This window comes from Branchiostoma belcheri, unplaced genomic scaffold (genome assembly GCF_001625305.1).
Source record: "Branchiostoma belcheri isolate BF01 breed outbred unplaced genomic scaffold, Haploidv18h27 scaffold125, whole genome shotgun sequence".
Lineage (NCBI taxonomy): Eukaryota > Metazoa > Chordata > Leptocardii > Amphioxiformes > Branchiostomatidae > Branchiostoma > Branchiostoma belcheri.
Window position 1 is genome coordinate 279,755 of NW_017802658.1, and position 14,756 is coordinate 294,510.

The 14,756-nt window shown below is 41.9% G+C and overlaps 3 protein-coding genes across 4 annotated transcripts; all 3 read left to right on the forward strand.

Annotated features, from left to right (window-relative positions):
• Positions 1 to 1,873: 1,873 nt before the first annotated feature.
• Positions 1,874 to 3,988, forward strand: LOC109463387 (gastrula zinc finger protein XlCGF8.2DB-like). Of its 2 annotated transcripts, none has more exons than XM_019760182.1 (2): positions 1,874 to 2,018; positions 2,814 to 3,988. In XM_019760182.1, the coding sequence occupies exons 1-2, from the start codon at positions 1,902 to 1,904 to the stop codon at positions 3,876 to 3,878; spliced, it is 1,182 nt and encodes a 393-aa protein (XP_019615741.1). In that variant the 5' UTR covers positions 1,874 to 1,901; the 3' UTR covers positions 3,879 to 3,988. The 2 variants fall into 2 exon arrangements, with proteins under 2 accessions (XP_019615741.1, XP_019615742.1); XM_019760183.1 differs by having other exon boundaries at positions 1,874 to 2,006.
• Positions 3,989 to 5,075: 1,087 nt separating this feature from the next.
• LOC109463363 (flocculation protein FLO11-like) lies at positions 5,076 to 7,695 on the forward strand. The gene is made up of 4 exons (XM_019760136.1): positions 5,076 to 5,451; positions 5,765 to 5,851; positions 5,997 to 6,469; positions 6,740 to 7,695. Exons 1-4 carry the CDS (start codon positions 5,076 to 5,078, stop codon positions 7,133 to 7,135), a joined length of 1,332 nt encoding a protein of 443 aa, XP_019615695.1. The 3' UTR covers positions 7,136 to 7,695.
• Positions 7,696 to 8,283: 588 nt separating this feature from the next.
• Positions 8,284 to 11,422, forward strand: LOC109463386 (zinc finger protein 77-like). Its single transcript, XM_019760181.1, has 5 exons — positions 8,284 to 8,430; positions 8,955 to 9,299; positions 9,508 to 9,570; positions 9,785 to 10,188; positions 10,386 to 11,422. Exons 2-5 carry the CDS (start codon positions 8,963 to 8,965, stop codon positions 10,824 to 10,826), a joined length of 1,245 nt encoding a protein of 414 aa, XP_019615740.1. The 5' UTR covers positions 8,284 to 8,430; positions 8,955 to 8,962; the 3' UTR covers positions 10,827 to 11,422.
• Positions 11,423 to 14,756: the final 3,334 nt, after the last annotated feature.

Consider the following 14,756-nt stretch of genomic DNA (forward strand, 5'->3'; position numbering starts at 1 on the left):
CACACCCCTGAAAAATAGTGGCACAGCCCAGATGAATGGTGACCTTTGCCCTCTGATGTAGTCTGTTTCTGGAGGAGATGAGATCGGTGTCCGAGAAAATGTAGACAAAAACCGTGTTTAAGGCCGTTTCTTCCGTGCGTGTTACCTGCAGAAGTAGGTAAGAATGGTCGAGTTACGTTGGGTAACAAGGTGAAGACATGAGTGTTGGAATTCCATGCTGCACGTCAACAATATAGTAAATTTGTTGGTGCGTCTGTGTAATTTATGGGGAGGGGGGGGGCGTTTGTTTCGGCCCGTTTGTTTTGTCGTTTACCTTGTTGTTGTCTCTCCAGTTGTGTCCACCTTTTTACTCCCACAGGAGAAAACAAGTGTTCTGATCAGACTTGTTCGCAAATTATTCGAAAGCCATCAATTTAGTAAATTATGATGCACGTTAAACCCGGGGGTCCCGATACCTGGTATCGGCGATAATTGCCCCCAGCTGGTCCTGGTCCTAGGAGGCTATAGTTATAAAGTAAGTTAGGCTATTGATGGTTTTTCCATGGGTTTACATAACAAATCGTTGTACCTTTTGGGGGCATACTAGTAATCTACTCTTGAAAAAAAGTCGAGGTTGTTGTTTAGGCTCCTGTGTTTTTGGTGGTACTGACATTAAAATTTCTACTTGCTGGATTTGGGGATAGCATAAACTTGATTACTATTAAACCTCCCACTTGGCTCTACTCCATTAGTCCATAGCTCTACTTAACTCTTTATGATGTGCATGTGGGCAACTTGTGGCTGACGTTACTGTTTCTTTTCTGTTTCCAGAAATAGGCATGGCTCTACCCCAGGAAGTAATGTTACCTCCTGACCTTCTACACCTGGGTCTGTCCCAGGATGTGACCTTGACCCCTGACTCCCTACCCCTGGGTCAGTCCCAGGACATGACCCCTGACTCCCGACCTCTGGGTCTGTCCCAGGACGTGACCTTGGCAGTTCTCCCCAGACTGTACATGGAGGAAGTGGTGTCTGAACTGGGCAGGAGAAACATCAGCACCGGGGACGTCCACAACAAGGAGCTGCTGGTGGCTGTGCTCAGGGTCGTCATAGAGAAGGAATACAGCAGGGCAGGGACGCTATATGACAAAGCACATATTGTTGTTTCTATGCCAACTCAAGGTATACAAGCTTTGATATTAAAGCTCCCACAAACATCACTGTTGCACTGGATGATTAGCAAGATGACCACATTTTCCTTTGATAATTTTCTTTTACTCTTTATTGAATGAAGACCTTTATTGTACATTTTTGCCCCACTGGACTAAGCGCAGGTCACACATTATACATATTCGAATACATATTCATATAAATATACATATAACTATTACATGTACATGTATATATAAATGTCTAATGTATTCTAGTCTTTTCAACTTCTTCTCGCTTCTTAGTAATTGTATAAATGTTCTTTATTGTTAATTCACAGTGACTATGAGCTCACAATTTTACTTTTTTTTTCTTCAAAATTTAAAACAACTTTTATGCAGGAAAAGAGATATCAGCTACACTGTGTGGACAGACACGGGTTGATGTTTCAGGACTGAGTGTAGCATCGGTCACAGAATCTGGTAAGGCTACACAAAGCTGACTTTATAAATAACATTCTGTAAAGCTTAAAGGTGACAAAATGTATTCTAGATCTACTGGTGTACAAACAGATAACTATGGTCTGTTTTGAATTGGCCTTTTCAAATGTTCTTTTTTGTGCCTCTGTTTTAGGAAAAGAAATACCAAAATCCCGAGAGTCAGCAACCACAGCACATCCTCATGTACCAAACAAACAACCTGTTCAACAACAGACTGCCCCTACCACAACACCTTCATACAAACCACAATGGATAACCCTTTCTCCAACACAAATGGAACAGTCCACTATGGCAGAGGTGGGCAACTTTGTTTCTATTGATGGAGGTTCCTGGACATCCTCTGAAGCAGAGGAGTTGGACATGGTACAGAAGCCACAGGTGAAAACTACAGTTTTTTAAGTTCAGAGAAAAAATATCCGTTTCAAAATTTTCTGCCAGAGAGTAAAATATTTCTACTTTCTTCAAATTTAGTACTTTTCACTTTGCAGTAAATACATGTAGTAAGTTAAGATGAACAGTGATAGTGACATGGTAGAAGCTTGTACTAACAATGCTGTAATAATTAGGAGCAAGAAAACAAAAGTTGATCTTTGTAAACTGTAATAGTTATTTAGGGTATAGAATTTTCTTCATACACAACTAGTAAGGTTCTCACCTGCTTACGTTTCGATGTCTATCAGACACCTTCCTCAGAGCTAGAATCTGACTGGAGTTCTGCAACTCGCCGCTATTTACCGCCAAAGTAGGTGGCGCTTTTGCGGCGAGAATGCAATCCCAAACGTGGGAACTGAGCTTGTATTTCCCCTCATCCCGGTTCATCACTGGGGTTGATTTTCTTATCCAGACTGCTTCTTTAATCCATCGGATTCTCCTGTTGTCCTCCCTATCTATGACCTTGGCTCACCTCCCAGTCTATCACACAATTGTTTCTGGCAACATGGTCTGTGACTGCCGATTTCTTCTCTTCTTTTTGTGCTTATTATTATAGTTATTGTCTTTTGAATATCTCTGGTCTGTATATTAAAGTAGCCTGAGTGCCATCTGATTTGTAGAGGCAACCCTGAAATTGGATGGCCCCAAGGCTACTGTATCAGTAGCAGAGTCTGCAGAGATACATGTATAAATATTACATGTACACTGTTTTCAATTTGTCTTGAAAACTGATTCTTTCAATGTTTTTTTCAGGGACGAACAAAGAAAGGTGGCACCAAGCAGCTGAAAAAATGTCCTCATTGTGAGTACACATCACTGAAGTCTTCTAACTTCAGAAAGCACGTCCTCAGACACTCCAACAACAAGAAACCATTCAAGTGTTCTCATTGTGACTATGCAGCAAGAACAAGACATCTTCTTCGTTCGCACACACGCATCCACACGGGAGAGAAGCCTTTCACTTGCAAAACATGCGATTTCAAAACAGCGCACTCTGAAGCCTTAAAGAAACACATGAAAACCCACACAGGAGAGAAGCCCTACATGTGTGATGTGTGCGGACACAGGACAGCTCTGGCTAATTGTCTACGCCGACACATCTCTACAGTACACTCCAAAGAACCACTCAAGTGTCACATCTGTGGATATGTGGCAATAAAAGCTTCCAATCTGGAAAGCCACATGAAAACCCACACTACAGAGTCATCATACAGATGCGACTTTGAAGGCTGCAGCTTTACGGCAACAATACAGAGGAATCTTCAGAAGCATCAACAGAAAGTCCACGTGAAAGAGAAGCCATTTGCCTGTGATCAGTGTGCTTACAAAACTCATAATAAGTACTGTTTGACTAAACACATGAAAACTCACACTGGTGAAAAGCCCTTTGCCTGTGACCAGTGTGACTACACATCAGTGTCTTTATCCGGACTCTCCAAACACAAGCGTAAACACACAGGAGAGAAAATCTGGCCGTGTGACGTCTGTGGTCGCAAATGTTTCTCCGAAGCCCTTTTAGAGAAGCACAAGGAACAGCACAGTGGTAAGAAGGGGCTACTTGTGTGCAAAGAGTGCAACTACAGAACATTCGAATCCCAGTCAATGAAAGAGCACAAAAGAGTCCATACTGGTGAGAGGCCGTACGCATGTGACCAGTGTGAATACAGGGCAGCTTTACGAGTAACCCTCAAGAAGCACATGAGGACACACAGTTCAGAAAAACCATTCAAATGTCCACATTGTGACTATTGTGCAAAGAGAAAAGATGTTCTGAAGAGCCACTTTAACTATAAGCATAAAGGTGAAATCATATCTTAATTCCGTTATTGACAGTACAACATTGACAGTAGTTACATAATGGGCTTTATGACACTGTCAATCTGTAACACAAACTATCCAGTCTCTAGAACCCATGGGGGACCAGATACTACTATTATACTAGTACTTACTAGTTTTAGACTACTGGTAAGAATGTAATTAGTACTCTCCAAGCAGAGGTTGTGGGGGAATGATCCTTAGCTTTTATTGTATGGCCGTTTTTGTTTTGTTTTTAGCTACCCCGACCCCTGAGTCGTGCATGGACCCTCTCTGGCCAATTGGATAGTGCTATTTTTGAGACCCTAGGATCTGCTTGGAGATTATGTAATTAGTACAACTTGATACAGGTACATTACCTGTAACATAGTGATTTTAATCAATTTTTGTGGTACAGTTCCAGTACACTGTGTATCGGTACACTCTCTATACAGGAGACTTGTTTTGTCAGTGATGTGTTAAAATGAAATAAAAATAAAGAGACACATTTTCTTGCCATCATTTGCTCTTCCCACACGACTCGTAGTTAAAATGCCCTTTGCTTCCAAAAAGTAATATTTTAATACTGAACGGATACTAGTATAACAGGTAGTTGTAACCTAGAACCCCTGAAGCATAGTGGTATAGCCCAGATTACTGTTGACCTTTGCCCTCTGAGCCCGCCATTTTCCAAGATCGAACTCACTCGTGGAAACAGACAAAACGACGAATTTACGGCCGTTTCTTCCGTTCGTATGATCTCCAGAAGTAGGTAAGAATGGTCTTATTGTGTTCAATAACGAGGTGAAGACACGAGAATGGTAATTTCCAACTACATGTCAACAAATTCTTTGGGTTTGTAAAATGGGGAGGGGGGCGTTTGTTGTGGAAGTGGTTTGTGGTACTTTGTTCACCACTCCTACCGCTGTTTGGTATTTTAACAAGTGAAATAAGTGCTTTAGTCATACAGGGTCACGATTCTTCAGTCATCAATATAATAATCAATGCAGGGTTACGTCTTACACACCGATTTTCATACTTATTTTTCAGACATAAAAATTATTATGTGACAGTTTTGAGCATTCAAATAATAAATAATGCATTTTTGGTAGTTCTGATTCTTCTCTAGATAATGAATTTGGCCTGATTGGCTAGGGTATAGCTGGCATGTTGTGACTGACATTGCTGTCCATTTCTGTTCCCAGAAATATCCATCATTCCATGGCCCTGTCCATGCTGTCCCAACAAATGACCTCGCTTGCTGACCTATCCCAGGATGTGACCTTGACCCCTGACTCCCGACCCCTGGGTCTGTCCCAGGACATGACCCCTGACTCCCGACCCCTGGGTCTATCCCGGGATGTGACCCCTGACTCCCGACCCCTGGGTCTATCCCAGGATGTGACCTTGGCAGTTCTCCCCAGACTGTACATGGAGGAAGTGGTGTCTGAACTGGGCAGGAGAAACATCAGCACCGGGGACGTCCACAACAAGGAGCTGCTGGTGGCTGTGCTCAGGGTCGTCTTGGAGAAGGAATACTGTGGGACAGGGGTGACGTTTGAAAAGGCAAACATCGTTGTTTCAAAGTCAAGTCAAGGTATACATTTATTATATAATGTCCTTGATTTATTATGTTTACCAAAGTAAAACATTGTTTAGCTCAGTTTTCTCGAAACATAAAAGGTCAATGACCTGAACCAGACAGCCTTAGGTGTTGGGTAACATCATGTTGCAATTTCGCAGCAGGAGAGATTTAGACATCTGTCACTGTATATATGAATTTGTTTGAGTATGAAGTATGTTATTATGTATGTTATTATGTAAATATAACAATAATAGAACAATAATGAATAATGAATGAACAAATTTGTATGAGCACATGATTCTTAAAAAGTTTAACTTTTCCACAGGGAAAATGTCAGCGACGTTGAGTGGACAGGCACGGGTCGATGTTTCAGGACTGAGTCTTGGATCAGGTGCAGGAGCTGGTAAGGCTGGTAAGGCCACCCAAACCTGAACTTGTAAATGGCATTCACTGATGGTGACAATATGTATTCTAACATCTCTGTACAGATGAACTGTGTACTCCACTTTGTTTTTAATGGAAATTTCCAAATGTTCCTTTTTTGTTCCTCTGTTCAGGAAAAACAACATCACAATCCCAAGAGTCAGCTACCACAGCACATCCTCATGTACCAAACAAACAACCTGTTCAACAACAGACTGCTCCTACCACAGCACCTGTACCTGATAGAAATGGTACCACCTGTACCCCAGCACCAGTCCAACAATGGACAACACCTGCACCTGACCAACAATGGACCGCCCCTACCACAACGCCTGCACCTGATAAAAAGGGTACCAGCTGTACTCCAACACCTGCACCTGTCCAACAATGCACTACCCCAGCACCTGCACCTGTCCAACATTTCACCACCTCCTCAGCACCTGCACCTATCCAACAATGGACAACACCTGCACCTGAACCACAGTGGATCACCCTTTCCCCAACACAAATGGTACAGTCCACTATGGCAGAGGTGGACAGCTTTATCGATGGAGGTTCCTGGTCATCCTCAGACTCAGAGGAGGTTGACATGGTCCAGATTCCACAGGTAAAAGTTACTGTAAGTTCAGCCTAAAAATCTGGCTTCTAGAAGTTAGCCTTTTTTCCCCTTCTTTTCATGCATCATACTTTGCAATAAGTTTAAACAGTAAACAGGGACAGCATGTACAATAACTGTTGTAATAATTAGGAGCAAAGAGACGAGTTGATCTTTGTACATTGGAAAGAGTTTTGTTTTTTCAGTCGTTATTGTCTATTGAACGTCTCTGCTGTATCCCTTAGTATGGTAATATTTTCATCATTTTCTTGCATCTTTCAGGGACAAACAAAGAAAGGTGGCACCAAACAGATGAAACAATGTCCTCATTGTGAGTTTACATCACAGGATTCTTCTAACTTCAGAAATCATGTCCTCACACACTCCAACAAGAAACCATTCAAATGTTCTCATTGTGACTATGCAACAAAAACAAGAGCTTGCCTTCGTAGTCACATGCGTATCACACAGGAGAGAAGCCCTACAGTTGCAAGACTTGCGATTTCAGAACAGCTTACCACACAGCCTTCAAAAGTCACCAGAAAACCCACACAGGAGAGAAGCCGTACATGTGTGAGATGTGCGGATACAGGGCTGCTATGGCGGCTTCTCTACGCAGTCACATCTCTTTGGTACACTCCACAGAAGCAATCAAGTGTCACATCTGAGGGTATGTGACAACAAAATCTTCCTTTCTGGAAACCCACATGAAAACCCACACTGGAGAGTTACCATACAGGTGTGACTTCGAAGGCTGCAACTTTACGGCTATAAAACAGCGGGTCTTTCAGCTGCACAAGAAAGTCCACACGAAAGAGGAACCACTTGCCTGTGATCAATGTACTTATACAACCCACAACAAGTACAATTTGAATAATCATATGAGAAATCACACTGGTGAAAAACCCTATGCCTGTGACCAGTGTGACTACAGATCAAAAGATTCATCTGGACTCCGACGACATAAGTTCAAACACACAGGAGAGAAACTCTGGCCGTGTGAAGTCTGTGGTCGACAATGTTTTTCTGAAGCCCTTTTAGAGAAGCACAAGAAACAGCACAGTCGTGAGCAGGGGGTATTTACCTGCAAAGAGTGCAACTACAGAACATTTGATTGCAGGGCAATGGAGCAGCACAACGTAGTCCATACTGGTGAGAAGCCGTACGCCTGTGACCAGTGTGACTACAGAGCAGCTTTACCAGCAACCTTGAGGATACACATGAGGACACACAGTTCAGAAAAGCCATTCAAATGTCCACATTGTGACCATTGTTCAAAGAGAAAAGATGTTCTGAAGAACCACATCAAAAAGAAACATAAAGGTCAAATGACACCTTGATTACAGCATAGACAAGAGAGTTGCTTTGTCTTTGAGATGCAAGAAAAATAAAGATCTGCCATTTGCTTGTGCATCATCCTTTCTTCTTACTTGTATAACATACATGTATGAGCAAATGATCTGAGTGAATGCTGCAACACTGATTAGTTATGTTTACTGAAGGAAAACATACACATGTATTGTTTTTGCTTAGTTTCTTCTTCCCCTCCAAACAAATTAGGTCAATGACCTGTGATACTAGCAGTTACTGTAATGAGTGAGTATTACAATAAAGTACATGCCATGCTCAAAATTGGTGTACAATGTATTTTGGAAGAATTCTACAGCATGGGCTGGGACTATTCCACGTTTTGACAGGGATGGACGCACAGTTATGCCATGACTTGTATTTAAAGACACCCTTTGCTTGCAAATATTGCTGAAAAAGTTACTGAACTGATTGTGTGAAACTACCCGGTGATAATACAGGAAGAGAAGAGTCAGAATCTGACACCCCTGAAACATAATGGTACAGCCCAGATCACTGTTGACCTTTGCCCTCTGAGCCCGCCATTTTCTAAGATCAGTCTCGTCGAAGCAGCCAAAACGACGTGTTTACGGCGGTTCTTCCGTTCGTATGATCTCCAGAAGCAGGTAAGAATGGTCTTGTTGTGTTCGGTAACACGATGAAGACGGTATTTCCTGCTATGTCAATAATATTTTTTGGTTGTATTTGTATAAAACATGGGGGAAGGGGACGTTTGTTTTATGCAAAAATGTAACGTTAAAGTTATGACAAATTAATTGGGCTGTTCCAAAAAATAACTGAGGATGGGGGGTTGATTTTGCGCCACACCTACCGCCGTTTGCTACTTCAACGAGTAAAATAAGATTATACTATAATCTAACAGGGTCATAATTCAAAAGTCGTCAATATAGTAATGAACGCAGGGTTATAGTTTTAACCGGATAACCGTTATATACCGATTTCATGGACTGTCGTATTCCTGACAGTTGGCTTCTTTTCAAATGCTTTTCTAGTGTTCAAATGCCTTTCTAGTAGTACTAGCTTTTTAGGATTGGTAGTTTCTGGGCGATGAATATGGTCTGATAGGTTAGGAGGTGGCTGATCTGTTGTGGCTGTGCCGCTGACATTGTTGCTGCATTTCTGTTCACAGAAATAGCCATGGCCCAGGATGTGACCCCTGACTCCAAACCCCTGGGTCTGTCCCAGGGTGTGACCTTGACCCCTGACTCCCGACCCCTGGGTCTGTCCCAGGACATGACCTTGACCCCTGACTCCCGACCCCTGGGTCTGTCCCAGGACGTGACCTTGGCAGTTCTCCCCAGACTGTACATGGAGGAAGTGGTGTCTGAACTGGGCAGGAGAAACATCAGCACCGGGGACGTCCACAACAAGGAGCTGCTGGTGGCTGTGCTCAGGGTCGTCTTGGAGAAGGAATACTGTGGGACAGGGGTGACGTTTGAAAAGGCGATCATTGTTGATCCAAAGTCAAGTCAAGGTATACATTTATAAAATTTGGTATTCACTGAACCTACTACAAACACCTACCACTGTAGCACTGAAAGAATAGAAAGATAACATATCACTAGGATCCTTTTTTGTATTATGTTATTATGTGTGATACAATGTCTTCATTTTGGGTACTGAAGTATATAATAATGAATGAAAGAACCATGAGTCTCAAAATGTTCTAATCATTTCCACAGGGAAAACAATGTCAGCGACGTTGTGTGGACAGAAACAGAGTCTTGGATCAGGTGCTGAATCTGGTAAGGCCACACAAACCTGATTTTATAAATACTAGTAACATTCTCTGAAGGTGACAATGTGTATTATCAATTACTAGTATCAAATATTGTTGTATACAAATGAACATTGTAATATGCCTTGGGTGTATTACAAAGTTCATTTGTACACTTCGATAATTGATGAACCTGTTTATAATGGAAATTTCAAAATGTTCCTTTTTGTCCCTGTGTTTAGGAAAAGCGACATCACAATCCCAAGAGTCAGCTACCACAGCACATCCTCATGAACCAAACAAACAACCTGTTCAACAACAGACTGCCCCTACCACAGCACCTGTACCCGATAGAAAGGGTACCAGCAGTACCCCAGCACCTGCACCTACTAGTATTCAACAATGCGCCACCCCTACCCCAGCATCTGCACCTGACCAACAATGCACCACCCCAGAACCTTCATCTGTCCAACAGGATCACCCCTACCACAACACCTACCAAAGGGTCACCCCTAACCCAGGACCTGCCCCAGTCCAACAGTGTACCAACCCTACTACAACACCTGCACCTGACCAACAATGCACCACCCCTACACCCACACCTGCACCTGAACATCGATGGACCACCCTCTCCCCAACACAAATGGTACAGTCCACTATGACTTTTCTTGTATTGTTACAATTTCAATACATCAAATCAAATCAAATTGATAGTTTGGAGCAAACTAACAAGTTAATCTTTTTAAAGTTGGAATAGTTTTGTTTTTCTTAGTCATAATTGTCTATAGAGTATTGAACATCTCAGTCGCCATAGTACAGTAATATTTTTCTTGGTTATTTCAGGGAGGAACTAACCAAGGTGGCACCAAGCAGCTAAAAAAATGTCCTCATTGTGAGTACACATCAGAGGATTCTTCTAACTTCAGAGAGCATGTCTTCAGACACTCCGGATCCAACAACGAGAAACCATTCAAGTGTTCTCACTGTGACTATGCCTCAAAAACAAAACCTGGCCTTCAAATTCACATCCGTGTCCACCACACAGGAGAGAAGCCCTACCGTTGCAAGACTTGCGGTTTCAGAACAGCTTACCACACTTCCTTAAGAGACCACTTGAAAACCCACACAGGAGAGAAACCGTTCCTGTGTGAGATGTGCGGATACAGATGTGCTCTAGCTTCTTATCTACGCCAACACATCTCTACAGTTCACTTAAAAGAGCCACTCAAGTGTCACATCTGTGGATATGTGGCAAATCAAGCTTCCTTTTGGAAAAGCACATGAAAACCCACACTGAAGAGTCACCACGCACATACAGGTGTGACTTTGCACGCTGCAAATATAAGACAACAACACAGAAACTTCTGAAGAGGCATCAGAAGAGACACATGAAAGAGAAACCATTTGCCTGTGATCAGTGTACTTTCAAAACCCACAAAAAGTACTATTTGAATAAACACATGAAAAGGCATACTGGTGAAAAAAAACTCCATGCCTGTGACCAGTGTGACTACAGATCAGCAAATTCAATCAACCTATTGCAACATAAGTTAAAACACACAGGAGAGAAAACCTGGCCATGTGACTCCTGTGGATACGAATGTTTTTCTGAAGCCCATTTAGAGAAGCACGAGAAACAACACAGTCGTCAACAGGAGGTACTTACTTGCAAAGAGAGCAACTACAGAACATTTACGTTCTTTCGAATGAAAATGCACAAGAGAGTCCATACTGATGAGAGGCCGTACGCCTGTGACCAGTGTGACTACAAAGCAAAAGAGCAATCAACTTTGAGGTTACATAAGAGTACACACAGTTCAGAAAAGCCATTCAAATGTCCACATTGTGACCATTGTTTCAAGAGAAAATCTGATCTCCAGAAACACATAAAAAAGCATTTAAAAAGAGACATAAAAGCCAATTGACATCTTAACTGCAGCATGGACAGGAGAGTTCCTTCTGTTTGAATGCAAGAAAAAAGATCCGCCATTTGCTTGCCATCATGCTTTCTTATCTTCTTACTTGTACATCAAATGAGCAGATAGACTGTAACACTGATTCGTCGATGAAGGTTAGACATCCAGGTAATACGATATGCCAAAAAACAGTTACTCAAGCAACTGTTACAAAGCGCTCAAACCTTCAGATCAGTCTAAGAAAACCCAGAAGTGCAAACCATTGACCAACAAAAACAAGGCCAACATCACTATTCCTCACTCAACCCTCAGACAAAGACTGGTACACCCTAAGGACCGACCTCACAAGGGTACCAAGGCGAATGTTATTTACAGACTCAAATGTGAGGAGCCCAATTGTAACAACACCTACATCGGAGAGACAAGTCGACCGCTTAAAGTAAGGTACAAAGAACATTGCCGACCTAGTGCCAACGGCTACTCCTCAGCTATTTTCCACCACCTACAACACAACCAGGGTCACTCTTTCAAACTCGAGTCCACGGATGTCTTAGACCGCGAAACACGCTGGTGGGAACGGGGTGTTAAAGAGGCAATATATGAAAGAATGTACAACCCCACCCTCAACAGGGAAGGGGGGCTACGGGTCGATCTTTCCGGCACTTGTGATTTGGCACTCCCAGCCCCGAGGACAGACAACACTTAAGCTCCTGTCCTGTATAACAGGAGCTTTCAGACTAATTTGCATCATCTTGTCTTGACTTGTCTGACTTTTGTTCCTTTTTCGACTTCCAAACATTTGTCTTCACTTTATTTGCATATCAATCAACAGGTTGTGTATATAAACCTGCTTTCCCCTCTGGTCTCTCAGTCACTGACGAAAGCTAGTGGATACTAGCTGAAACGTCTGACGTTTTCAAAATTGCCAGTTGCCAGTTGCTTGAGTAACTGTTTTTTGGCATATGTAACACTGATTATTTGTTTTAGCTCAGATTCTTCTCCTTCTCCAAACAAGATCAATGACCTGAACCAGAGGTCTGTCACCATGGAAACTAGTGTTGGGTTACATCATGTTGCAATTTTATAGCAGGAGGGATTTAGACTCCTGTCACCGTAATGTTATATAAGGACGTGTTTGAGTAAGAATAAACAGAGAAGACAACATGCAAATAAAACATGCATTTGCTTTGAGAGTGTTACCTTTCTAGTTAATGATGCCCTCACTTACCTGATAATACCGAGTTACATCTGGATTCTAAATTACTATTACAGGTACAATGTATTACATATATGTAGCTGGAGGAGGGATGTTTATCTAGACTTGAAATACGTACAGCATTCCAGATACAAGGTACAAACATACATGTATCTAAACCTTGCAAGATACGGAACAACAGATGGTCATAAGGGGGTTCGTAAGTACGACTGACCATGCATGGGTGTCAAAGTTGAATGAAAATAAAAACATCTTCTATACATGACCTGATGTTTCAATGGCCTCCCTCTTTTAGATCATTTGACACTTTTGGTGGAGTTGCAAATGTTTTCTTATTGTATATCAGCTGATAGTATGAATGACTCAGTACTGCATGAAATTATACAGGCCAATGTTGCTCAACATTTGTGTATTTGGGCAAAATTCTACAGCCTGGACTGGGACTATTCCACGTGTTGACAAGGATGGACGCGCACTCATGTTATGTCTCGTAATGCATTTTGCTTCCAAATATTACCTGTAACTGAAAAATTGGTAAATATTGGGGAAAATGCTATAATTTTGGACTATTCCACATTTATGGAGGGAGGGCATAATTATGTCATGATTAGGGGTGGGTACCTGTTCGGCTCTTTCAGGTCCAGGTCCAGGTCCAGGTCCAGGTCCAGAGGATCAGGTCCAGGTCCGGACCTGTACCTGTACCTGATTCTGGATACCGGAGTATCAGTACCAAATAATTTTTGCTAAATGATCATTGCTAAATGCTCAATGCATAAGTAACCACTACAAAATTTTTTTAAATTTATTTTTTAATTTTTTAAAATTTACTTAATATTTTCAAATTTATTTTATTTATTTTATCCCATTTTAATTTATTTCATCCGTTCTATACATTATCAAGCTTCTCCTCTACTCCTATGGCTACTAACACCTCAGGAACAGAATATATTAATATATTAAACTTCCCAACCAATCACATCGCAGGATTTCAATGTGCAGTCGCCCCCTCTAGCGGTTTGGGCCATATTGCAGGTTTAAGGAATCCAAGATGGCCGCCGCTCGGCTCAGTTTAGAGCCGATTCCCGAACTTTTCTTGTATTTTCCTTGGTATTTTACGCGATTCAAGCAAAGAAAACAAATTGACCACAAGAACAAAAGAGTAATACAGCCTTGGGAACATAATGGTCCGTTTTGTTTGGTACTAATTTCTCATTTCGAGTGAAAATTTATGTGCTGCACAGTGTGACCATGCCATGTGGTGTAAAATCAGTGATTTTTCGGCTTGATCCGAAGCAAACGCAGCCTGTTAAGTTCTCTTTTATGATTTCTAGATGACTATCGGTAATGTAAATATGGAGAATATTGTTGCAAAAGGAGGGATACGGAAACTAAGGTAAATTTCTTTTATTTTGATGCTGGATTTTCCTGGCTGGCTTCTTGTATCTAGTGATCATCAGTAACTACAAGTTTAGATTTTTGTTCCGGTCCAAAAAAAACCGGTCCACTGACGTTTCGGTTTTTCGGACCGGACCGATAAAATTTTTACGGTCCGAACCGGTCCACCTGGACCGGTACCCACCCCTAGTCATGATTGTTCTAGTATTTGAAGACACACTTTGCTTCCATATTTGGTCAGGGGAGATTATTTAGAGTCCATTTTACACCCCTGAAACATAGTGGGACAGCCCTGATTACTTTTGACCTTTACCCTCTGAGCCCGCCATTTTCCAAGCTCGTGGAAGACGAAAAACGTGTTTGAGGCCGTTTCTTCCGTTCGTGTGGTCTCCAGAAGAAGGTAAGAATGGTCTTATTGTGTTCGCTAACACGATGGAGACATGAGTATAATATTTTTGGACTTTCCTGCTACATAATTTTCAACAATTGTTGCCTTGGTGTTCAAACAAAGTGGGGAGGGGGGCGTTTGTTGTGAAACTCTTCCTACTTCTGTCGCCGTTTGGTACTTCAACGAATGAATGCACGTGTTCAGATCTTACTGGTCATGGTCTTAAGTCTTCATTTTACAAATATATATATAATAAGTTTTTCATACTAATTTTCGTCGTGTTTTTGGAAAGGCTGTGA